The following is a 27,647-nucleotide window of genomic DNA, read 5'->3' on the forward strand; positions in this document are numbered from 1 at the left end:
GCAGGGAAATATTTGACTGGGATGCCAAAAGACACAAAATCATAGGATGGAATTTTTAATGCTGCATCTGTTGTCTCATATGGTCCGGAGGAAGAAAGAAGAAGGAACAAAGAGGGCCACCAACACCATCTTACTTCATTGGATCTGGTGCGCCACAACAGAAGATTTCTTCAAGAGCAGTATGGCTGGTGAGGTTGCTGAGATTGGTGAGAGATTGTTACTCTTTCAATCAGTTTTGTAAAAAAAGAAAAAAAGAAAAAATGGTGTTTCTTGTCTCATACCAATGAACACTTTGTAGCTATTTTCTTTGCATGATCCACTTTATGCTATGTGAACAAGGGGAAGCACAAAGCACTTCTGTCAAAACATCTTGATTTTTCTAAGCTTGCTTTAAAAGAAATCCAGAGAGCTGCATCAGTATAATGTTTGGTTATGAAACGTCCATCTCCTATCTACCAACTAAACTCACACAGAAAATCCTGAATCAGTGCATGCACCCTGACAGCATCTGGACTTAAAGGGTTAATATAAAAAGATCTAGCACATATGCATTTCAAAGTACACTTGTTAGTCTAACTAGTAGTACATTTGTCAATGATTTATGTTTCACTGTTGTCACCCCCTCCCTCTCTCAGAAAGAAAATGCCTTTCAAATATCTTTTCCACATTCAGGGCAAAGGATGTCATCTCTTTCTGTGAGGAACCCTCGGCCAACAAGGGAAACTGAACATTTCTTGCAGTTGAAGCAATCATTATGCCATTGGCGTTCCTCAAAAGAGATATATTTACTTCCTCCCAGTCCTGTTGAGACAATGAGAAATATAAGAAATTCGGCATTCCAGTGGGAAAGAGAAAAAAGACACAAATATGCCCTTGTACATTTTTAGTGGGTTTAACCTCGTTCACTGTCTTGTCCTGCCTTGCCCTACACTAAATTCATTTTTAATTAATGTAAGTCTTCTCTCCTCTGTCAGTAGCAGTTTATGTGTGTAAGCAACAAGGCATGTACCAGCTGTTACATTTCACATTTCTCTGCTATTTTTAGCAATCTAAGAGGAAGAATAGCATCCGTGTCCTTTTGAAGTTTGCATAGTCATTAACGTATGGCCTTTAGATTAGATATCTCCAGAAAATGTATCACTAACAAACACCATAATTTTTTCTGACCTTTTTAAATTAAAAATAAATATGAAAAATGTAGCATTATAGCCTTGTTGATGTGGTGTGTTGTGTGCACATGGCTCCAAATACAAGCTGTCTGCTTTAACATAATCATGGAAAAATTACATATGAAATAAAAAGAGCCTATCTAATGTATATTACCGCATTCTAAGTATGGCATTGCCTTTTCAGGATTCTCAACCCTTTTCTTAAAATGAGTTTCTGAAGATAAACTCCAAAGCTGTTGTTTCTCTCTCTCTTTCTCTCTCTCTTCCTTGAAGCAAATAAACCAAAGTGCACGTACCACTGATAGGATTTGTGCATCCTGCACATTTTTTGGCATACAGACTGCAGAAGCAATTTAGGCAGTAAGGGAACTCATCCCGAGAAGTAAAGCGCTGGCCAGATAGCTGCTTCTTGCATCCGGTGCAAAGGAAACAATCCTTGTGCCAAGGTTGATCACGATAAGTGACTCCTCCTGTAGTGATAGACTGTGAGAAAAGACAACATGAGCAAGTCATTTTTGCCTAAAGCAAGAAACAAAAACTTTTGATGTATGACCCGTAATTCCCCCAAGAATGCCATTGAATGGTACCCCAGGTATAAAGCTAGAATTGGTCTGCTGAAAAACAGCAACTCAGTGTGTAGCCCTGAGATGGGAGTTGGTTCCAGCCTTGGTGCTCCGATTATGTGCTTGTAGCCCTGTAATAGACAAACCTGCTTCTTAAAGATGGCAGATGAACATGTACAGTATGGTTCTGGGTTTAAGTGTTTTATTTTATATACTAATAGCAGCAGCATAATCCTGTGTCTATTCATTCAACAATTACCAAGCATGCTGTTAGCTCTGTGGGTGTGTATTTACACATTTGTGCTTTTAAATATCTTTATTTTTGTAAGTTATTTTGTCTGGTTTACAAGCTCCCATTGTCATTCTAGGATCCAAAATGGCTGTAGTGTTTTCCAAAAAAAAAACAACCTGTCATTAGCCATGCTTAAGCTCTTCAGATATTGTTTGTCTTTTGAAAACTGTCAGCCATCATTTTTATGCTTCAGTTAACTTTTTCTAGGTAAAAAAAACATGTTTTGGTTGTGCTGTTGCACACTGTGTTTTAGATTTTTTTCTCCTCTGTTTCTCCTGTGTGATTAGTGTCTATTTTTGTTTGTTTCCTTTTGTTTTAGCACTATGGTGTTTTTGTGCTCAGCAGAAGATAAGAACATGTCACATTATAACAGTTATAAAGCAATTTTCAGTCATAGACTTCATTTACATAGTTTTAGCAAGTTGAGGGCAGTCATGGTGCACTCCTATATCCAGTAGTCACTTTGTGTTGTTAACAAGAGAAAGCACTTCTGTCAAAATGTAAAGAATGTAAAGAATCCTGCACATATAGATTTCAAAGTACACTTGTTAGTCTAAGTAGAAGTACATTTCCCAATTAATTATGTTTCGTTACACAGTTGACATACCCTGTGATTTCTGGTTATGTAATATGACAAGTTCAGCAACTGCTATCGTCAAGTCTGATATCTTCTCTGACTAATATCAGCTTTAGTTATACTGGGCAGACCCCCGTGACCCTGTGTTCGGATTCAGCGGGTTGGAAAATGGATGGATGGATGGATGGATAGTTATACTGGGCAGATCCTATCTACATAGTAGTAGCTAGACAAAGAAGGCTATTGTAGTCTCAACTATAGGAACTGCATTTACCTGTAAGTAATCTTTTAAAATTGTATTTTTCAGGGCTTAAGTTTTTTTTATTAATGCCATGTAGTGTTCTCCTTTTAGTCTTCACCTCTGTGTTGCTTCTACACTGCTTAAGGAAATAGCGGAATGTTGTATTTTTGAGACAGTTTTGTTTGGTATTTTTTACATGCTGAATCATGTTAGGTGTTAGGTGTTTTGTTTCACAAAACCAGAATTAGTGGAGCCTCCTGTACTGTATGCATATATGAGAATAATCACAAATATACTGCTAACCAGGAGAATATCAGTTATAGCTACAAGGCTGGGTCCGTCTACCAAATATCTAATGACTTCAGGTGCTCTGTGATTTCTGGCCTTTATTCAGTCTCTCTTAAAGCAGGTTTATACTTCACACAAATGTCAGCTGGATGGATGGATGGATGGATGGTAGTGCTGCTGCTTTGCAGTAAGGAGATTTTGTGTTCGCTTCCTGGGTCCTCCCTGCATGGAGAGCACTTTGAGTAGTGAGAAAGAGAGAGAGAGAGAGATAGAGAGGTTAGGAGCACATGCTGATACGGCGCATTGCCGCACCCATCACACGACAAACCAACTCAGGATCCCAGATTGGGACCCGAGTGCAGCCATGCAACGGGTGACACCTCAGCACCACACTAGTTCAGATGGAATGGGAACAGTGTGAGGTTTTTTATGGTGTCTGGAGTGTCAATTCTGCCACCAACCCCCAGGTGTTTCCCTGCAGGTTGGAGGGCCTACATGCAGGGCTGGATGCAGATTAACATTATACCCAGGACGGAGCAATTGCAGGTTAAGGGTCTCGCTCAAGGGCCCAACATAGCAGAGTCCCTTTTTGGCATTTACGGGGTAGTGACAAAAGCGCTATATAAATGTAAGTAATTATTATTATTATTATTTTTATTAAGCTACTACAGCTGTGCATGTATACAATTATGTTATTGAAGCAAATGTGAAGAAACACTCATTTTTTGGAGTGAATGGACTTCATTGACAAGGACTTTCCACACAAGAAATCCTGGAGACATCTTTCTTAATTAAACATGACTGAGTGGAGCAAATCTCAAGATAGCATTTTTATGATTGATCAATAATGTTATACACTATCATTAATTCCTTTATGTCACTTAAGCAGTGAATATAAATCTGAGCTTCAATCTTGAATTTCACAGTATAAATAAAATGTAATAATTATAAATGTACAATATAAATAATATAATGTGGTCATAATATTTTGACTTCAAGAGATGCACTTTTCATTGCTATGTTATTCCTTTGTTTGATACTTGGCACCCTCAACAGATGCTGTTTCTCTCTTTTAGGTGCTCTATCATTGTTGACACTAGCTAAAGTGTTTTCCTAATAAAGTATATTTCTTATTTTATCATGTTTTCATGCAGAATTGTCTAGTTTGTAACCACATCTGATGTTACATAAATGTTCTGAGATGGCAGACTAGTATAGCGGTAGGTCAATAGACAGCTATGTATTCTAAGAGTCTGCTAGAGATGACCGGAGCTTCTGCAATAAACCCTGACTGAGGAGTGAGACTGCCAAAATGAGATACACGTGGGCTAAAAACAATAAACTCTTTGGCACATGAACATCTGGTGTTTCTTAGAATAAAATGTAAAAAATAAATACTAGGAGCACCACCCTGCTCACTTTATCTCCTGCTGGACATGTCTTCTTCTCCTCATTGCTTTGTTTCTTGCAGGTTGTATCATATCCATAAAGCAGTGTATATCTGTAGCAGACTGGAAACATTTTGGCATTGATAATAGTTTACAATTATTTCTCAATTGCCAAATTTTTGAAAATATAATGACAATAAAGTAATTTTATATTTGTTTGAATTTATTTGTTGAGATTGTTGACCACCCCGTGACCTGGGTCAGAATAAGGTCATTGTCCCTCTTGCATGTCATAAAAGGTAAGTACAGGACATTGGTATCATGAAGAATATCCAACTGCAAAAGTGTCTGCTCATATACCCCTAGGATTTCAAAGGCAGCTGGACAACCTTGATGAACCTGGAAAATGGCTGGTAAACCAAGGGAGAGTGGGAAATGTAGTCATTATATTACTGCCATTTCTAGAAATAGGAATAACACTGTGCCTCTAACACTTGTTGTCAAACATATTCCTATGCCCTCTGAGTTCTGACAGCTATGGAGTATGTTATTTGAAGGGCAGAACACCTGGTAAGTGTAATACATATGCTACTATAAAGTCATGTATAAGGTGTTATTAATTCTATGTAATAAGGACTTATTCTTTTTTGAGTGAATGTATCAAAGCAGTTTCTACATTAAGACCTCTAAGACAAGGTATAATGTTCAAATTAATCACAACTCAATAACTGTATAAATCTGCTGAATTCCTCTGCATATCCAGTTCCATCTCCTGACTCTGTCTTTGCCTGTGCCGAAGTAGCACTACAGATATGATGGCTAGTTGGGGATACTATATCTGGCCTTAAACTATGCCCTGTTTATCAGCAATAAGATACTTCCAGAAGCATAACTTCTGGAACATGAATACAGAAGGAATTCTTAGAAATTATCTCCCTATTGGGCAAAATCTGAGCTTTTGCAGGAGTCTGAAATTGTATTATTATCATCAGCTTCTGATAATTGGCACACAGACTGTGCATAACAAGATGTGAACATTTTGGGCAATTTGTACTTATTTCATTTAGCAATTACTAAAATAAAGGAAAAATTAAAGTCTTCAAGAAGTCTTTTGATTTACTTAGGTTAGTATTACATTTGCCACTCATAGAGCTGCAGTTATTAATCTGCAATTTAATTCTAATAGGATTACCATATTGGAGCCCTTTTGGGATGTGATCTACCTGACATTAGCTCAAGCAGTTTCACATGACGGATGGATTGCTGAAATTGTTTGTTTTACCCAACATTATTGCAATATCCGGTGTAATAATTGTTTATTGGTTGTAAGCAGTCATAATTGCATAGCATCACATTATGTACCAGTTAAGGCTTTTAAGAAAATGTCAGATGCAGTTAGGGTCTGCAGTCTGCAGCAAGACCAAAGTGATAAGGCAGTGAGCATAATCTTCTTAATATGTATCAGCCAACCATTACTGTGCTTTTGAAAAAGATATCATCAAGTTCTCTACAGCAGATAAAAAAAATAATATTGCTGTTTTGTGTTACTATCAGTCATATAGGCTATAGGAGATAAAAAAAAAAGTATTAAAAAGTAATTAATGCTGCTCCATAGCTCTGGTATTGACTGGAGCTGTATGTGGTTTGTATGTTTTTTATGTGTTCTCATATCCTTCCACATTTCAAAGTCTTCTTGAGTTAACAGACAGTTTTAAACTAGTTCAGAATGAATGGCCATTATGGACCGTTGTCAAACTTAATCTTAGCTCTCATCATGCACCTAGGTTGTTAGGATGGACAGCTGATTACCTGTGGCCCTCTATTATTAAACAGTAGACTTAGAAAATGAACAAATGAATACAAATAATTCACAAATAGCATTTGTGTTGAATAATGAGTACCATGTAATTGTTCACTTTTGCCTTAAATATCTGTTCTTCAAATACAGAACCATTTTCTTAATAATTTTCCTAGTCAATTTTAAGGCAGACCTTGCCTTTGTTGGCTCTGAATGGATGCAAAATAGGAAGATGCCCTGGCAAGGACACTAGTTTATAGTATACAAAATTCAGCATCACACATGCAATGGGACAAGTAAAAATGGACACACAAGCATGGGAAGAACACTGAATATGTAAAACTAGGGTCCAGACCCTATGCTGTAACAGCATTAGCTGCTATGATATACTAGAGTTATGTTTTTATTCTTTTTTTTTTTTAAATGCCAAAACACATTTTTCTTATAGTTAACAGTAAATACTGTAACATACCGAGTGGCTTGTTGAAAAATGCTTATTTTTTATGTGATTACCTGTAGACACTGAGCACAGACTACTGACTAAGGTATTGGATTGTAACTTTGAGATTTCTGGTTCAATTCCTACCACTCCCTGACTGATCAAGTTGTTCAATCTGGCAGTGCCCAAATTGTGGCATGTAAAAGCATCAGGTGAATAAATAAACTTAGTATGAGATATTTTGATGTGGTTCTTGTTTAATTACACTCATATGATGGACACATTTAAATGGTACATAGTATAGTGAAATAAATAAGCATATAAAGAGTTGTATGTTGTTAGACGGCATTACCCAAGCTGTAGAAGATGAAGTGACTTACCTTCTTGCACTGCACACATTGCATAGCAAACTGCTTCTCATAACAGGGTACACAGTAGTTCTGGTTATCTTTTGGGATAAAGCTCTTTGTTCCTATAGGCTGCTGACAGCGGTGACAGGTGAAGCAAGTCTCATGCCAGCTATTGCCCTTATGCTCCATCTTACGTGTACCTATACAGGAAATTGAAAATAACATATGGAAATTAAGGATTCTTTCCATCCCCTGAATCTGACAAAAAAAAAAGCATTAACCATTTTTATTATTTTCACATTTACATCTTCACCTCTTTGCGAACACAATTGTTCTTTCTTTTGTATCTGTTGTATGTGGGACAGTGGCTAATGATGCTTCAAAGCTCTCTTTGTGAAACATGTGTGCAAATTTTGCTCCCACATTGCAAAAATGTACATTTTAGGTTAGCTGCAACTTCTAATTATGCTTTGTATGAATGAGTGTTCCCTGTGATAGATTGACACAACTGTAAATGAGATTAAACACCCTTGAAAGTGAATATACATGTGGACTTCATATCAGCTGAATACTGAATATTTAATACTGAAGTAATTTTAGTGATTGATTAATCAGTCACTATCTGATAGATAGCTACATTTGTATCAAGATTTTTTGACATGTTTATTATCATTCATAATTTTATTTGAGCCTTTGAAGATTTTTTTGTAGCTCACAACAAACAACTTAAGATACCTTTGAAGTAGACGTCTTGTAAAAATTTAAAATCTAAATTTAACTGAATAATTTAGATTTTTTTTTCACTTATATGATCCGAAATGCATTCATGTTTGCAAGAAAACAGCTAACATTCAGAACTAACGTTCAGAAATGTAACCTTATACAGTAGATATGCTCTATGCTAAAGCTAGCTCAGTTTCAAAAGGCAGTGTTCTAAGCACAACAGAATGGTTGTATTTATGGAGGGGTTAGTTTGCAATGCAGATAAACAATTCCAGAACATTTAAGGGATTGAAAATTTAAATAAAATTAAGTGAAATAATTATAGACTTCTGTTTTCCCAGAAAAGCAAAGTAAATAATTTATGTATTCTCTGAATTTCAAAATTAAGTGTAGGCACAGAAATATAACATTTCCAAGCCCAATACATGATTGTAATGGATGGAGCTTATCAGCAGTATCAGATGAAATGGCAGCATCCAACCCTGATCAAGTCTCACCAATTAATGTAACACACACACACACATCACTGAGATGTGGTAAAACTGGGAAGAAAGCACATGCAGACGTGGAGAACATAAGATGCAGAAACAATACCTAATTTGACTAGGTAAATATATTCACTGAAGACAGAAAATAACTTGTGATTATAGAACTGGATGATGTAAACACCAGCTCCTAATTACCTCAGACATTTGGGCAAACACTGTTTATAAAACTCTATGTATGTTTTAAGTAATTGTAGCCTTATTATAGTTGATCTTTCATTTCCAATAAGTGTTGTAGGATAAAGTTCTATTTTTCACTATGGAACAAGTAGGATTATCTGGCATAGGTGCAGTGCAAAAAAAGAAGTGATAATTGATAAATAAGGAAGGGCAAGTAGACCTTATTTCATCATGGAAATCAGGTTATACTGTATTTGTAACAGGAAGAAGTAATAAGGGAAAGCTAGAAAAAGAAGCAAAAGTAAATCTTTAAGAAAGAAACCAACAACCAGCCCACAACCTACTGAAAAAATTACCATCAGTGTTGTTGGAAGAGCAATTCAATTAAGTGACAATACCTTAGAAAAGGAGTCTACCAATATGAATCTATTAGTCAGCTACTATTAGTCAGCTATGTAACAACACCTTGTTTGCTGTTAACAAGACTTTAAAAGCACCAATAATAGCACATTAGAATAATGGCAACCTTTAGTGCAGGCTTTATCTGTGGCTTTATCTATTATTATGGTAATAATTGATTAATAGATGCACCATGGCAATTCCTTAAAGCTCCTGAGGTACCAGCGTCATTTTATTAGGGAAAATGAATGAAATAGCTGGCCTTCTTGTGCTTTTGTACTGCTTTTCATTTTTTTTAATTTCCTTTTCTTCCTGTATTTTTTAATAAACAGCTGTTGTCAAAATGCCTAAGTAATCTTTAAACTTAGTATTGGTTCAAGGGTCTGAGCATCTTCCGAAGCAGAGAACTGATTGCTCTTACTTGTATAAATGACTACACTGTTGTAACAACAGGACCAGTGATTAAATTCAGGGCAACGATTATAGGCCGTCTACATTTTGATCTGGCACAAATTGTTGAAGCATATGTCTGCCATCAAATATATGATGTTATATGACATAAAAAAATGCACAACAGTACTTCTGAAAGTGGGCTGTATTACTAACTACCTAACTCATCCATCTCCCTGGTTATAGTTCGTATTAGCACTGGCTCAATAGTGGTGACACAAAAGAATTCTTCAGCATACTCTATGATAGAAATGCTTTAAGCTAACTCATTATAAATCTCATTTTTTCCTTCAAGTTTAACAAGAAGGTCATTCAAACCATAGTAATAACATTTACATTTATGTATGGTATTTATTCTGTTAATAATTTTAACTGATTTTACAATGACCTTTGGAGCATGGCAGGTGAAATTGTTTGCTAAAAGTAACACTGTTTGTACATACTGGGAAATGAACCAGTAACTCAACTTCAGCTATTAATCATTGTGGCAGACAACCAGGGATCTTGCCCCACCGGGATGCCTGGAAGAAGGTTGGACCATGAGAGGGGCACTGTTTTTCCCTGGACGTAAGAAGGCAGCCCTCCTGGATTCCATCAGGGCTATGGAGAAGGAACTTGCGAGCTCAATCTTGTCAGGACCCGTGGCCATCACCAGGGGGCGCCTGGACAGTCCTGAAGCCCTGAAGGACAGCACTTCCACCACACCAGGAAGTGCTGCCAAACCAGGAAGCAGGTACACCCGGAGTGCTTCCGGGTGCCCATGCAGCACTTCCGCCACACCAGGAAGTCCTGCAGGGAGATCATTGGGAGCACCTGGAGCACATCCGGGTGCGTTATAAAAGGGGCCACCTCACGCCATTCGGGGAGCCGGAGTCGGGTGGAAGAGGACACAGCTTGCGAGAGAGGAGTGGAGGCGGCTGAAGGAAAGGACCAAGAATTAATTACTGTGTGTTAGTTAGCGGAACTGGATTGTGCACTGTAAATATTGTAAATAAACTGCATGTGTTGTGGACATCTGGTGTCGTGTCTGTTTGTGGCCGGGCTATCTTTTACATCAGTAACTTCAGCTATTAACAAAAAGTCAGCCTTTATTATTTGTAGTGCTCCTCTATAAGAATTACCATCTCAAGGCACTTTGCAAGTACAGATAGATTATTTAACTATATTAATATGTTAATTTTTTATAGGTGAGTACTTTCTCTGGGTCACATAATGGGTCAGAGATAGAAATGGAACTAGCAACATTTCGTTCTGAGTGGCCAGTAGACATTACACCACACCACACTGCCTACAATAGGCCATTCTATCTGCCACTCAATTTTTCCTTTCACTCAAACATAAATGTCTAAAACCATTCAGGCATGTCTGTTATACAAGTGCATACCAGGCATGATTGTCTTCTTGCACTCATGGCATTTTGAGGAATACTCATTAGAATAGCACTCAGTGCACAGCAGCTGGTCTTCTTTAGCAGAAAATGGCTTGTCCACAAGGGAACGCTTGCATTGGAAGCAGTGGAAACAGTCTTCATGCCAGTGCCGGTCTTTATAGGAGAGATCCTGGAAAAAAAACAAAAAAAGGAGAATTTTTACTTAAAACAGAAAGAAACCTCATCAGTTACTTAGAAATGTACATGTGCTTTCTCCTAAAAGAATTCATAAATCAAACAGAGCAGATGAGCTGACATTTGTGTGAACTGTGTACACCTGAGTTTTAAGCACATCGTCAGACACTTTGTGAGCCTGAAACTGGTATTCATAGGACGGGTCCTCCACCTTCATGAACACCACAGACAACAATCCTGAAATGCCATTGGAGCCATTCTGGTCAAGCCACTTACCATGGCTTCCCTTAGCTGCTGAAAAGGGTGCCAGAGGGAAGGTATATCTGTCATGGATACTGCAAAATTCTAGAATGTGAATAACCCTTGAGCAGTATAGTTAGAGCCTAAAAACAAGAGGCCTTTGTGATAAGGAGGCTGCCCTTCTCCGACTTATTCTTCTCATGTTTTGGACATGGATTTTAGAATCACACTGCGGAAATTGATACGCTGACCACTTTGTGGCCTACCAAATATTTTGTGTAACAAGCCACTGGTCTTACCAGAGACTACCTAAACATTTCTCAGATCTCTTAACTGTTAAAAATCTCAATAATTTGGTTTTAAATTACAGCTCAGAATGATTCAATATGAGAATGCCCAATGATGGACTGGCATCCTGTCATGCTTGGCTGCATATAATCCAGCAACAGAGTAAGTGGATTAACAAAACGGACAAATGGATTGTTTAAGATAATGTTGGTTTTATTCTACATCCCAGATCGTTATGACTTGGTGTCAGTGTTTTTTCTGACTGTGACTATGTCCTATCATGAGACAGTTACTGCCTTAAGCTTGATGCTTTTGTGATAGGCTGCAGTTCATCATCCTATAACAGAATGTATGTGTTCAGAAAATGAAAGGATTAATCTTTTTCACCACTTGCATTTAATTTGCTGTATGCTGTATTTTTTGTGTCCACTATTACACAGACACAGTATGAGCTTTGACATATGTTATAACTTATTTTGGGTGGTGCCATGAATAATTTCTCCTAAACTGAGCCTCAAAAGCCTGGGTTTGAATCCCACCCCATTCACCATGTTCAGTTTGTGCATTCTCTTTGAATTTTGTGTGGATTTCTTCCCACCTTACAAAAGCATGCAGTTTCAAAAATAAATGGATTGTTGTACATGCAATACATCTGTACATATAAAATACTAAGGGTTGTGTCTGCCTTCTGTCATGTGATTACTCACGAACCACTCGGGCTAGAACCTTGATCTTGGTCTTAATTAAAAGCTTATGACGTGATATGAGCTGGAAAAACAAAAAATGTGGCTAGCAGCAACCAATGTCAAAGTTATCAGGGTCTTGGATCTTTCTTACGACAAACTGCATAGGCAAACTGTTCAAGAAGGTGACATGGCAGAGAGAAAAAAATGAGAAAGGACAAGTAAATTGCAAAAATCAACTATGTGATGGGAAGGAGAAGAATGACAACCTTAGTATCAGCTGCATACAGTCTGACAGTTCTTGTAAACTACTGGAGCTGGAACATTCATCTTGAGAGGATGTGTTTTCTAATATATTATAATTTACTGTGTGTTGTGATGGTGCCTGCTATGAAGATATACAGTATATATGTATGCATATAGATAGATTAATATTTTATTAATCCGCATAGGAAATACACATAGTCTAGCAGCAACATAATGTGCACTAGCTGGAACTAGAGACAAAATACAGGTATGTTGTGTTTGTGTATTGTGTCAGCAAAAAGGAAATAAGGCACTACTGTATAACGTCTTAAAGGCACATGACTGGAAATGAGCCAGTTTCGCTGTTTACAAGCCCATTTACTTTGTGTGTTGCTTGCCAACAGTAGGCAGTCTTCACCTTGTTATTACCCAGCTCATTCTGACCCATTTTGCTTTGGATGCATGGACAGATGGATGGAAAATAATGAAAAATCGAATGAAACTGTACACTTTAAGAATGTGACAAAATAATGTAGGGCTGCTTTGAATGACTTTTGGCGTGATGTCAAAGGCTGTCTTCACTTCATGATCAAACAATAAATTAATAGAGGGTGTGTCCTTCTACAGTGAACAGCTGCACAGTGCTACAGGAAAGGCACATGACAAAAGACATCTAATAAAAGCATGCTGCACATTGTTCAAGCTCCTGAATTCTGCTTTTTATATATAGTCTTGGCACAACAGATTCATGCCAACCATGCATGCAATACAATTCTCCAAATGTTCAGAAGACTTTGCATCCAAGCCTAAAGTGAGTAGCAGTGCAATGATATTTAACTACTGTAAATGTAGCAGACAGGTTTGACATGTTACAAGTAACGTGATGACAAGCCACAAGTAAAATGACATTAAGTGACCACCCTCATACTGTAACAGATGTCTTTTGGTCTTCGAGCCAAATATCTGAGGAATCAACTGTAACCAGCTGTTTACGCTTTCCTGAAAATTGAGCCTGTCCATCAAGTGTTACCAAAAACAGAGGTTAATGTCAGAAATAATGTAACTTTGAATATTTGTTAATAAAACAATACAGACATTGGAAATCTAACAAACCGAGTCAATGGAACTATATGTTTGTGATGGGATGGTAATGTGCTTCAGTGAATACTTCTGCTGACTTACAGTTCCTATGTCATGATATCAGATATCAGAAACGGTCTGTATGGAGTTTACACATTCTCCCCATGGCTATGATGGTTATCCCTGTGCGCTCTGGATTGGTCCCATATTTCAAAGATTGACAGAGGAGGTTTATTAACCACTATAAGTTGTCTCAATGGTGTGTGTATTAATGTGTGTCCTATGATGGATTGTAGGTTTTGTTGTCATGCACTTAATGCTGCTGGGATAGGTAATGGTTCCCTGCAGCCCTAAACTGATTTAAGCATATTTAAGAATGTATTGTATAATTAGTATACATATATAATTTGAAGAATTGGGGAGAACAGCAGTCAGTCACACTTGGTGCCCATTAAGATTATGGGCCTGAGTGTTTCTTCTGTGTAGAGTTAGTATATTTTGCTCAAAGGAAACTTGGATTGAAGACTCAAAATTGTGACTGTGTGTGCTAAAATGGAGTAGTTGAACAGATATACTCTGGCATCCTAGGCTTGGCTGCAGAGTTAATGAATACAGAATATTAACACACATTTTCATCACTACCTTGAATTCCAAACATTAACATGTCAGTACCTTTCAACTAATTGATTATTTTCAAGCGTAAAGCACTATACACATGTTTTTATGACAAAGAGCCATACATCTTGATTATCAACTATCATAAAGTTAGTGAAGATTCAAGAGATATAAAAGAAATTATACACATCACAATCACTGATGCTGCATGTATAGTCAAATAATGGGTTAAGATATGAGTTCTAAATAAGTTGAGTACCTACTATATATGCTAATCAGACCTGTCGGTGACCATGACAAATATTAGCAGGCCCAGATGACATGGTGAAAACTATACCATCTTTTACCTTCTAGTGAGCCTGAGAGGCAGCATTTAGTGTTCCAAAAAACTAATAGACATGGTCAACTTGAATATGTTTGTGATCAGTGGCTCCACTTAAAATCTGGATGAACTACACAGTTAAAGACTCAGATACAGTATACTGTGGGAGTGAATTTTTGTGGGTGGTTGAACATGTTGAAATAACTTAGTTGTTTTATTCAGAGCTTATTTCTGCCTTGTGTCATTTCATATCACTATAGACTCCTATGTCCTACAAAACCATCACAAACCTAGGAAAGATAGATTGGCAAAACATATCACTGAATATAACTTCCTCAGCGTATAAACTGATTATATTACATCTATCCATTGAATAGATAATATAGAATATATTAAATTCCTGTTTTGTCAAATCTTTCTAATATGATTTTAGAGTCAGATAATATTGCAGAATTGGACATAAAGCAGAGTTTTAGGTTGAATCACAATTTATTTCTAGGGATGCACATGTGAATATTCCCCACAACTCAAGGATAGGTTCATGTCTTTTGCCCATTGCCAATCATCACAACTCTTTATTTGAAAAAATGTGCTCAGAAAATGAACATATTAATGATTTTTATTAACTTTATTGTTTTGTTTGCTTTGGAGCTATGTTATATATGTTTCTACAAAGTCTTCTTTTAGTTAGCATAAGTAACTTATTGCTGCCACCTTCTTTATTTCCCTTTTCCTCCACATGGAAATTTGTTTATCTTATGAGAAATTGTCTTTATTTCTGCAGATATTCTTTGACATTTCTTATTGCAAGTAAATCAGTATCAGTGAAAATCTGATTTCTTCCTAAGTAATCCTTGTATTTATTTACAAGTTATGGTTAGAGCCGGCAGGCCATTAAAAAGTCTTGGTGGGCTCAGTAATTCTATTTGATCTCTGTATTCTAGAGGAATGCAAAAGTTACAAACAGAAGGTTCTCATTGCAGTCCTGGCACTCTAGCACCATTACTGACAGACTTCCAGGAAATCATTTCACCTCATTTTTACTCCTTTTATTATGTATCTTGGAGAGGACTGAAAATAGTTTTGTTTTTGAAAAGCTTTACAATTTGCACTATTTATCCATTTTCAAAAACCAAAGAAGTTATAACAGAAATGTTCTTCTTAAAAAGAAAAATTTAAATTGACAGATATCTCTTAAAAAACTATCACAATACTATAATAAATATATTACAACTTAATACACAAGCACTTTTTGTAAACTGCTACTCTTTATGTGGATCTGTCTTTATATACTGATTGTTTCTATTTTTGCATACCCTGCATAAAATTTTTAATTTGTGTACATAAGATACATTATTGTGATGTACGTATAAGAATCAGTCACTGATGCTGACACCATATCTTCTTGCACATAGAAGGAGAGTTAATCTAGCTGAGGTGTGATAAGCCCAGGAGTTACCAGGAGGTGATGTTGGCAGTTTAAGGAGTGATTCCAGCAAGTGGTATAAAATATCAACATTCCATCAAAGCCATACGCACTATACTGTACATACTGAAAGTGGGAGAAAGAAGCAGTGGTTCTTTGGCACAAAGTAGGAAATCCTAAAGGAAATGCATACGGGGGGCAAGAAAGCCTATGCCCAGTTTCTCCTTTTCTACCAAGTGTCTTGTTTGATATGGTAGAATTCCTAATTTCACCACTTTATTCAGATACTAGGGGTATCAGTTGGTAACGTCACAAAGGGGGAGTTATAGTAAATGCACTCATTCACTCTTTGTATTTGTGCATAAGTAACACTGAAGAAATGTCTGACTCTGGTGGTGCTGCCAACGGATGCAGGTGTCCTTCTACTGTGCAGTGACATCTCAGAATGCCAAATTAATTCAATGGCTTCACATCACATTTGCCTGCAAGCATGACACCAAGATGGAAGTTTGAAATCTGAAGGATGATAAGTTAAGAAAAGGGAATAAGAAAAAGACTGTAAAACAGAAGGCAAGACACCTTTTGGTAGCCACCACTAACATCCAAAATTCAGCTCTCTAACCCCCTTTTGGAATTAAACTGTACAAGTGATTATATATCCATTTAGTCTCGACCCAGATTAATCTAGAACATATTCACTGGTACCCTAAACCTATCTTGCCAGCATTGAGTGCCCAGCTTAAACTGTCCCTGAACAGGGAGACAACAACTTGATATCAGATGATTCAAGAGGTTTAATAAAACAAGAAAATATTGTGTGGTTTAAGAGGCCTTAGACAAGACTAAATTGGCAGAGAGAAAAATATTTATGTTAAAAAGACAGACTCTGCTGTTATTTATCTACATGAAACCTGAAACCCAGCAAAGAAGTTCATAAGCAGACCCTTTAAACAAGGTTTACAATGAATTACCCAGTGAAAGCCAATACTATGATTAACACCATGTGTTACAATTATTTTTTTAGAATCTAAGCAGATGCATTTAAGCTGTGATATGTTCCTGGAACAGTTACACAGACTTGATTTGTTTTAAATTCCATTATGATGACTCAGCTATCCAGCAGGAAGGCTTATTTACCATATGGAAAATTTCCTAAATGCATAAATATTTTCTCTGACTTCTGTTCTGCAATACCTGCTAATTGGGTACCTCACCATCCAAAAAGACAGCTGAAGGTTTAATGCCACCTCATGGCGGCAAAGAAGCAGTTAACTGCAGTGGGTTGTAATGCTTGCTACTGCCATCTCAAATAAATAAATGGCAAGTTTAAGTGAGTTTTGATGGCTACCTCATAGCTTTATTTTTTCTTAATGATCGCAGGAAAAAAAAATATTAATTGGTTAAGTGTGGTGAAAAATCAGCAGTGTATTGGGATCATAATGATAATCACTGTTGCCTTGTACTGAATGAAGTATGTTCATAAAAGTGGATGAATGGTTTCATTTATTCTATTAGTCATATGTGTTATTTATTTCTAAACAGGGTTAAAGGACTCTCTCCTTATTTTGTTGCCTTAACCTCTGTAGATGAATAAATGCTTAGGCTTGAAAGGAGAGAAATGGAATACCCAGGATATATGGTCAGCATTGAGAAAGTGTCGTACATTCAAAATAGAGTGCAAGACTTCATGTCCATTTTTTTTAACAATTGGCATAGTGCATTCCTCTGAGCTGCAATTTTAATAGGACTATTAACTTTAAGGACTTCTTTAATCTTAATGTGTTCAATCTGCACAACAGCCTCAATAAGAGGATCTTCTTTACATTGGCTTACTGGTAATCTTCTTACTGCAACTGAGTGGTACTCTTACAAAAAACAAAATCCATCTCAATACCCTTTATACCCTGGCCATGCTCTTAAGGAAAAATAACTAAATATTTCATCATTTACATTGAAAACTGTTAACAAAAATGTTACCTATATACTGTAAATGCATACATGGTCAAATCTTCTTAATCTAACTGAGGGGGCCAAAGCAGATTCTGGCAACACTCGGTACTAGGCAGAAAACAAGAGTAAAGAACATGGTGCCAGTCCAATACAAGGCACACAAACTTGGACAATTTAGCGTTGATAATTAACCTAAATATATATCATTGGTGAAGTTGATAGGAAAAACACAAAAAGAACTTCTAACCTCAGCACAGTCAATTACAAGGATTCAAATACAGGATACCGGATCCATGAAGCAGAAGCATTCTGCACTCAAAACCTTTCATGGCGAACCCAAAATTATTTTCCACAACAATCCATAAGCAATACAGACATCAAAAATATAAAATGTTTAAAGCTATAAATATTTACATCATACTCAAGGTTTATAGCTACAAGATAGCATTTAGACTGCTTTAAAACAGTTGGAAAAATATTTTATTCACTGAAATCATATATTGTGTCACAGGTAATTTTTAATTAAGAGGTGTATTAAATTTAGAAAGCAGTTTCTTTTTAAGTAACTAATTTATTCAGGAAAAAGATGGCAATTACTACTAAAAAATAAAAAGTAATTGCAGTAATTATTTTAATTATTAATTATTTGAGCTCCTTGTTAAAAAAACAAATAATCAATCTCGTTTAACAATCTGTTCCTCATGGTCTCTAAAAGTTTCAATTCCATACAAAATTTAAATGACTTGAATCGCTGTAATTCACTCAAGTGCAATGAAATGTGTGGTAATTGCTGTGTTCCTGATCATTCAGATATATCAGATGTTGTAGTCTTCAAAGCAGCACAAATTAATCAATTTATTAACATTGTAACAATTTTGATATAATGTAACATGTCCAAGCAAAATTATTTTAAAAAGATACAATTGCTGCTATGGGGGCGGGGGGGGGGGGGGGGGGGGGGGGGGGGGGTTACAACTTACTTTACTATTACACCCAATAGGCTTTTTGCACTCTTCACAGGTGTTGGAGTAGAGGCTCTCATAGCACTTGACACAGTAGGGGTTCTCCTCCCTCAGGATGTACTTCTTCCCAAACAGGGACTCTTTACAGTAGTGGCAATCAAAACGCTCATTCATTTTGGCTGCTGGGAGTTATCTCTCACCTGATAAGAAAGTTAGAAAAACTAAGCATTTGGTTTTCACAGGAAAACTCAGATAATCAGGACATACACAATAAAAAAATCACACTTTCTGCCTTCAGTCTCAAACTGCCTCAGCTACTACCAAACCTGTAATACAAAAGATGTGCGAAGAAAGTGGATGAAAGGATGACACTGTCGGCTGTTTACTCCTTTTAGGTCACAGGATTTTTTTAAAAACAAATTCAGTTCATACCTTTTGGCTGCTGTGAAGCTAGGCAGATATTTCATTGACCTTAGAGACATCAATTAGCTTTGTCATTCATCTTCGTTTCCCTATCCCTGGATACAGCTGTTAAGCTAATTGGAAAGTGACATTTTTGTAATTCAATCATTGTTTTTTTTTTGACATTTATATTTACATGTGAGTCAGGTGAAATCAATACTTCAAAAGTATTCTTTACTAATGGAAAGTGAATGGAGAGAACTTAGGTTACATTTGCTGAATTTTATCTTAGCTGGAGATTTAAAAAAATACTTTAATAAATACCTTATTACGGTGGCGCAGTGGTAGCGCTGCTGCCTTGCAGCTAGGAGACCTGGGTTCACTTCCCGGGTCCTCCCTGCGTGGAGTTTGCATGTTCTCCCCGTGTCTGCGTGGGTTTCCTCGCACAGTCCAAAGACATGCAGGTTAGGTGGATTGCCAATTCTAAATTGGCCCTAGTGTGTGTTTGGTGTGTGGGTGTGTTTGTGTGTGTCCTGCGGTGGGTTGGCACCCTACCTGGGATTGGTTCCTGCCTTGTGCCCTGTGTTGGCTGGGATTGGCTCCAGCAGACCCCCATAACCCTGTGTTCGGATTCAGCGGGTTGGAAAATGGATGGATACCTTATTTGTCACCTTGTATCATGACTGTAACTATTTGTACCAATAGTGTTTTGTTTTTGTTTGGTTGTAAATGTTAAAACATTAAACATCCATCCATCCATTATCCAACCAGCTATATCCTAACACAGGGTGTGCTGGAGCCAATCCCAGCCAACACAGGGCGCAAGGCAAGAACAAATCCCAGGCAGGGCGCCAGCCCACCACAGGGCATACACACACCAAGCACAATTTAGGATCGCCAATGCACCTAACCTGCATGTCTTTGGACAGTGGGAGGAAACCAGAGCACCCAGAGGAAACACACGCAGACGCAGGGAGAACATGCAAACTCCACACAGGGAGGACCCGGGAAGTGAACCCAGGTCTATTTACTGCGAGGAAGCAGTGCTACCACTGCGCCACCATGCCGCCCTAACATTAAACATAAACTCTATAAAACATTTGAATTTCCATCCATCTATCCATTACCTTGCCCCACTTATCTAGGGCAGGGTCGCAGCGCAATCGGAGCCTTTCTCAGCGATTACTGGGGGCAAGGCAGAGACAACCCCTGGAGTGCCAGTCTATCTGCTAGTAAAATGTATTATTATTTTTTTATTTTTACTGGTGTTTTTATGTAAGGTAACCTAAAAACCAGGAAAAGTTAACTATTTACATTAATTTTTAAAATTGGAGCACAGGTGGGTTAAGTGACAAGTTTAGGGGCAAACACAGAGAAGGTGGCAGAAACTGAACCCTTAACCTTGTAGTTTAATATTAGTAGGAGTAGTAGGCGAGTACCTTAGATTCTACAGCACAATAAATTTTATTTAATGCCAAAATATTGGAAAATAATGAAACTGATTTCTTTTGTATTATTACTTTTTACACTGTGGTTAAGACTTAGAACTTCAAATACTGAGTTTGTGGCTTCAGATCCTGCTGCTAACACTGTGTGACCATAAGCATGTCACTTGACCTGCCTGTGCTCCAACTGGAATAACAATAAAGAAATAAAACCATTAGTACCTCCAGTGTAAGTCGTGTTGGTTAAAGTTGCCAGTCAAATAAGTAAATAAATAAATAAAATAGCAAAATACATATGTCATATAAGAGGACACAGAGTTTGAGTTTACTTGAAGCATCAAAATTACGTTCATCTCTAAAATTTTAAACAAATTCTTCTATACAAGATAAACATATTATACTGAATGCAAAGGTGAGAATGGTTTCCATATATATATATATATATATATATATATATATATATATATATATATTAGCAAAGTCTTGCAAATTAGGATGATTGGTAAATCTAATTTTGCCCCGTATAGTTGTTGATGTAGACTGCCATCCAGTCCAGGGCTGGATCCTTGCCCTGAGCTTCTGAGATGTAGCTATATCTCCTTATGACCCTAAATCATAAAATTCCAGTTTGAAAAATGGCTATGCAATTCAGTATATTTTAATGGCAGAACAAGTGGCTCAACCATCTGCTAAATCGGACTGCGTTCGGCTCTCTCGCCCCTAATGCTAAGTACCCCAAATGTGCGCAAGTTGTGCTTGATCTTCTTCTCGCATTGTTGTCGAAAGCTTTTACAAACCCGACGCTGAATATCTTAAGAAATGAACTGACAGTATGATACATTTATACACTGCAACATGGTTAAGAATAATGACCCTTTGAACAGATAAAATGAAGCTCAGATTTATTTCATTATGCTTCACATACTTTTAGAATATGGCAAATAAAAGATGAATTATTTTCCTTTCAATTATTTTATACTGTGCGTGGTACAAGATGATTTATCCATCCATTCATCCATCCATCAGTTTATTACTGAATTCTCTTAAAGCAATTCAGAATGGGGAAACGCTGAAAGCATGAAAGTCTGTGACATACACCCGCACTCTAACATATCTGACCGATTCTGACGTAAATTAATTTATTCAGCTTTAAAAAAAAACACTCCGTTACCTGACGCGTGCGCAATCACCTGGCTGTTCGTCCCCCGTGTCGCTGTCTTTTGCTGTTTTAGTAGATTGTTGCAGTTTTTAAGATCTCGTTTAAAACACGAATCAGGGATATGCACACTTGACTACTATATAACGTATAAAGTCCCTCCGTTTTGCTCAGCGGCTCGAAAAAAGCGCCTTGTGGTAATGCGCCTCCACGGACACGCGCGCCGACCTGTAATAAAAAAGCTGCGTCGGTAAACGAGCCTTCACTGGCGGTGTTGTCCAGTTTAGCTAATCGGGGGTACTGCCGAGTGTCGCTTTCTGTCATGACGATTACTTTAAATAGAGATGCTACGTGAAAAATGACTCACAAGTCGGCGGCGGCTTTGACTTTGTCTTCCTGCACAATCCACGTGTGTAGCCTGCGCTTGGCAGCAGACGGCGACGGTCGGCGAGGAGGGAGGAGAAGGATGGAGCCCCGACTGAGGGGGAGACAGAGAGAGAGAGCTATTCGAATTGTTTATAGTCGCCACCCAATTCATTATTCTACTATATAAGGTAAGGCATGATTGAGACATTTCAGCCTTTTTCAACATGACAAAATGCAAAGTGTTTTCTATCGGTTTTTATAATTTACGTAGTTTAATAATTGTCGGGTTTGCTTTTTAGTCACATCTTGTGTCGCACGTACCTTTCTGACTTGTTTTCTTCCTTTTTCTGTTCAAAGGAGTTTTCACCTATCTGATTTTCACACCTGTCCAAGGCGGTCTAGCTGCAGACACACCCTCATGGACCCTTTGTCAGACCCTGGGCACAGTGAAACAAAAAGTGAACTGTCAGACATTCCTTGTCCAGTCACGTCTGTCAACAGTGGGATTTTCGGAATCTGTCCACAAACTAATACGCCAGGTAGTTGAAAGGGAACCTGGTGCAGATTCTGTATAGGGACAACTGAGCTATGCAAGCGGTCTCGATGGGATGAATATTCTCTAGCTTTTAATATTTCTTGATATTCTTAGATCATTAGATGGCTTTCTCCTGTTTTCACCATGACTCCGTGAACCCCATGTGACCGAAGCGCACAGTTATCAGAGAAGTTCAGGATCTGTCGGTGTAGACAGCAGTTATTTGTGCTCCTTTAAGAAAGTGGCATTGCATGTATTAGAGAAGACCAGTCACTTCTTAAAGCAGCAGGACTCACATGACCCGATATAAAAGCAATTTATGACTTTTAACATCCTGCAAATGAGGCAGTGGTAGTGTCCACATAGTAAGCTACCTAATGAAGGTGTAAGCTTACCACATAGACTGTAGCATTACAGAAAATGGTTAATCAAAACAAGCAGACTTCTGACTGCATCAGTAAACGCCACAGTTAATTTCACTGTTTTCTGATATAGAATACATACAGCTGCCTTTTATTTTAAGAATTTATAACAATTTGTTAAATAAACAAAAAATGTGTATTTTAATAATAAAACCATGGTCTGCAGTGGACTGACTTCCCTGTCCATGGTTGATCTCCTGCCTTGTGATTTAATGCTCTGATGTTTCAGTTTCCATGGCACTAAACTTCAAAAGTGGGTACAGAAAGCAATACGATAGAAGCCACATATTGTAAAGTAATATCTACCGGAGCTGCTGTATTATATTATGCAGTTGCATTCTATAACCCTGGAAAAAAGTGGTACTTTTTATTTAAAACAGGACAAGAGACCATACTTAGAATCATTTATTATTATAAGGTTGTGAATTTTCAAAAAAACTATCATTTGTAATTTTAGATTTGTGACTTTATTAATAGGTTCTAATTTTATGAGTAAATGATGAAAATTCAGGTCAGTTTGTGCAGCATGCATTGATATAGCACATTGCCACACCCACCACACAACGAACAGCTTGGGATTCTGGTTGGCAGCACCCAGGCAGACACGTGCTTGAGAGTGGCAATATGGGGTGCAAAAGTTAGCACTACTGGCTTAAAGATCTTGCACCCCGTTTTCTTTCTGTGGAGTTTGCACATTCTCTTTGTACTTGCATGAACTTGTTTTCCAGCATTCCAGGTTGCTTACCATATTACTGACTATACACATGAGTGGGTTAAATGTTATTTTCTAAATTGATCTTATGTGAGTGTATATGTCTGCATGAATGGTCCCTGCACACTTATGCTCCCTTGTTTTCCTCGTGCATGAATTCATTTTCTTTTGGGTTTTCTCACTGTCATTTGAGGTCTTTGATTTTTTTTTCCGACATACCAAAGACATACAGTATGTGTAAAGTTACTTAGAAATATTAAAATGGCATGACATAAGTGAGCGTAGGTGTATGTAAGTCTGCCCTATGATGGACTGGCAGCTGAACAGGTTTGGTTCTCATCTTGCACACAGATGTGATACTGCTGAAAAAGGCTTCAGCTTCCTCCAACTCTACAACTGAATTAAGAAGATTTAGTAAATGGATATGATTTAATGTGCATATATGTCTTTATTGAACAGTCGACCAAACTAGAAGTACCATCTGTGAATAGTAAACTGTCCAAATGTATCAAACATACTGTTGTGCAGAAAAATATTCTGCACAATTACTCACAATGGGCCAATTTATACTCGCCAGCCCATTTAAAGGTATGTTTTTGGTATGTGGAAGTAAACCCACGTGAACGTGAAAATTCAAAGCAAAATACATCTCATATGATTGAAATTAGTACTACAAGTGGTAAAGCATTCCTTTACCCTGCCATGCCACCCTAAAAATGATCCTCATTTAAATTTTTTTCAGGGTATGAACATTAACAATTTTAGTCATCTCCTGTGAGTGACAACTTTGAGACATTAATGAACATGCAGTGATGCATCTTACTTCTTTTTAAGGCATCCCCAAAATTCATCTTTATTTTTGTAATTTTGACTTAACTGTAACATATTTATTATGTAAGTGTTTTTCTTTACTTAAATTCACATTTGTTCAACTATATTATCAGAATCCTCTGAAAAAACCAAGTTGTCACAAACAAATCTCTGAAATCAAACACCTCAGTCTACATGTCTGCACCCTGTATAAACTTTATTAGCAGCTGTGGGTAGCTTTTGCTTAAGCCTCAAAAAGGACCTTTTGCCACCCATGCTGTCTCTTCTGGCAATTATCTCCAAAAGAACTCAGTTTTCTCAGTAACATGTACAACCAGCATATAAAAGGGTTGCAGCACTATCCTGGGCAGCATTAAGTGCAAAGCAAGAATAATCCTTGTATTGAAGAAATTCCATTCCAGGGTATACACACTCTTGCTGGACCTGTTAAGAGTCACTGATCAACCTAATATTTTCATGTTTGAGCAGTGTAAAGACACCAAAGCACCTGGATTTCATATGAGCAGCCATGAGTTCAGAAACCAGATGCATTTGGAAGTGTAACCTTTGAAAGATACTTTATAAAATAAGTGTTGTGTATGTATTCTTCTTTTCATAAATTGTTCCTAAATACACTTAGTTAACCATCGGTTATAGATGCATTTGTCTGAGAACACTTTTACAGAATAAATTATGAAGATAATAAATATGATGTATTGAATAGCTTCAGAGGTCTCAATGTCAACCTTAAAATGAAATGTACTTTTCCAGTTCTTGAGTAATTATATGCTTAGGTATTCAGCAACCCCAAGTGAAACTGGAAAACAAGTATTGAATATAAATTTTGATAGTATTAGATTCTAAGAAGTGTTACACAGAATATACATACCATACATGTCTTTATACCATTATCCATACTTTTGTTTTCCTAGTGATTATTTCAAGGAGTCTAAACCACCAACAATAAAAACAAGGCATAAATCAGCTTGTTATGAAATGACAGCATAATGTTGGGCACTATCATGCAACCACAAGTTAACTAAGCAGCAAATGTCATACGAAGAGCCTCACTGCCCTAAATAAGTCCATCAATATATTGTTTCTAAATCTATTTTAAGCACATGGTTACGAGGAGAAGCCTATGCAGAAGCATTAGGTGGAAACCTGGTTGGGATGTCTGCCCATTTCAGGGCATTCCCTTTTGCACACAAGCTCATTTACACTAATCCATTTTTGACTTATTGGTTTACTTCACAAGATGTCGGAGGATTGATACAGAATCTGTGTAATTAATTAATTAATTAATTGGGGCACTGCATAATCCATGCTCATATGACAGCAACACCTCCCAGTCTGCCTCTTTGCCCAGTTTCCATTAATTGTAATATATCATAACATATATAAAAATATATTTAGAATTCTTAATGTAACATTCAAATTATAACTTTTATAGCAGTATCTATCTATCTATCTATCTATCTATCTATCTATCTATCTATCTATCTATCTATCTATCTATCTATCTATCTATCTATCTATCTATCTATGGTAAAACCAATGCAAGACTACCTTATTTAGGTCCCTTCCAAAAAAAATCATCTAAGAAGACAAGCCAAGTTTAACAATAACAGTTGTTTGTAATGGGGAAAGACAGTCTGACTTTTTGTGTTGTCTCCAGAGAATGCTTGTTTTATGACTGACATGGCGCCTGCCAAAAAGATGAGACAGAAGGCTATGCAACATATGTGAGTGGGACCCAGGATTCATTCTAATAAAGATAAATGCCTGTGTTGAGCTTACTGGTGGGAGCGGCTACTTAAACTCAGACAACTTAATAAATGCACTTGTTTGAAAAGATAATGGGCATGATTTTTTTCTTTTAAAGTAAGAAAGAAAAATGTATTTGATTTACAGCACATGGTTCTGCTCCTGAAATTTAAAATAATTTTACTTTAAAAGAAATGTGCTCCCAGTTAAGAATAGAATATCATTTTTTCTTTTTGAACTTAAAAACCATAAAACTTTATTTCAGGAAAGAGCGGGAACATTTAAAAAGTAGAAAGTGGTGTATTAAATCGGGCTTATCGAAGACAAGTTCATTCAAGAATGCAAAAGCCACAGTTTCAGAAAATTATTTACGGCATATTTTGGCAAAAAAAACCAAAACAAACAATTTAACCACTGAAGCGTTTCAGATTTTCATACTTTGTTATTACAATACAATTTATTTTTGTTGTTTAAATGTGTTGCAACAGCCTTTTGCTATTCTAGAAAGAAAATGTAAAATTAAAAAAAGACTGTAACAGAAAAAGTGTCAGCAGAGTCAGAGTTGATGAGCTATGCTGTAGGATGTCATTAACCCCAATCCCAATATTAATCACAACTTTTAAAGTCCCTGCTGTATCTCTGTCTTTACTCGATGACAAGTTTTTGGTATGACATTTGTGTAATGATAATTAATTTTAATACAAAAAAAAAATCTAATGGTCTAAATTTCATTTCACAGAGTATGCCATTGACTGTCATTAACAATGTAATAGTTATACAGTACTATTTTGTTTCAAAGAGCCACTTTTAATTAGCACACTTTTAACATTTTAAGAGTAAACAGGAAAAATCAAATGCCTTCAGTCAAAGTTTAAGTTATCAAAATATTCAAAAATGCATCATCTTTTATTTATTATTAGTATTAAAAACCTGCACCTAATAGTATGCAGATGTCTAAGTGCAAATTTAAATACAGATCAATGAACCTCCATAGATACTGAAAACATTAGGAGAGTTAAATGACTATGTACATCCTTTGACAAATAAGTTTGCTTTTAGTTACACATGGCACTTTTTCTGACAGTATAGTATAAGACGTTCATGAAAGCAAAGCCACTGTCCTCGGAAGTAGACAGGAAGCACTTACCTTCTTAGCTGAGAGTTGTGTTGCCTCTGACTCCCAGTCAGAGAATGACACCACGAGAGAGCTGCTGGCTTACTTATTGCTTTATTGGATTACTGAACCTATGAATCTGGTAATTGGATGGACAGGCATTCTTTATCCCCCTGAGCTATAAATACAATAGCTCTAAA

At 36.9% G+C, this 27,647-nt stretch overlaps 1 protein-coding gene across 1 annotated transcript; it reads right to left on the reverse strand.

Moving 5' to 3' along the window:
* Positions 1 to 283: 283 nt before the first annotated feature.
* On the reverse strand, positions 284 to 27,647 carry fhl2a (four and a half LIM domains 2a). The gene is made up of 6 exons (XM_028800667.2): positions 27,481 to 27,647; positions 18,737 to 18,918; positions 10,727 to 10,901; positions 7,136 to 7,305; positions 1,466 to 1,652; positions 284 to 801 (listed from the first exon to the last, which is right to left on the reverse strand). The coding sequence occupies exons 2-6, from the start codon at positions 18,890 to 18,892 to the stop codon at positions 650 to 652; spliced, it is 840 nt and encodes a 279-aa protein (XP_028656500.1). The 5' UTR covers positions 18,893 to 18,918; positions 27,481 to 27,647; the 3' UTR covers positions 284 to 649.

This window comes from Erpetoichthys calabaricus, chromosome 4 (assembly GCF_900747795.2).
Source record: "Erpetoichthys calabaricus chromosome 4, fErpCal1.3, whole genome shotgun sequence".
NCBI lineage: Eukaryota > Metazoa > Chordata > Cladistia > Polypteriformes > Polypteridae > Erpetoichthys > Erpetoichthys calabaricus.

Bases quoted from the DNA above. Each gene is read 5' to 3' on its own strand.
- fhl2a (XM_028800667.2), bottom strand. From the start codon at position 18,892: ATGAATGAGCGTTTTGATTGCCACTACTGTAAAGAGTCCCTGTTTGGG. The intron at 7,306-10,726 runs GTATGCACTTGT...TTTCCTGTATAG, and splicing joins CAAGAAGACAATCATGCCTG to GTACACGTAAGATGGAGCAT. The intron at 1,653-7,135 runs GTAAGTCACTTC...CTTTTCTCACAG, and splicing joins AATGTGTGCAGTGCAAGAAG to TCTATCACTACAGGAGGAGT.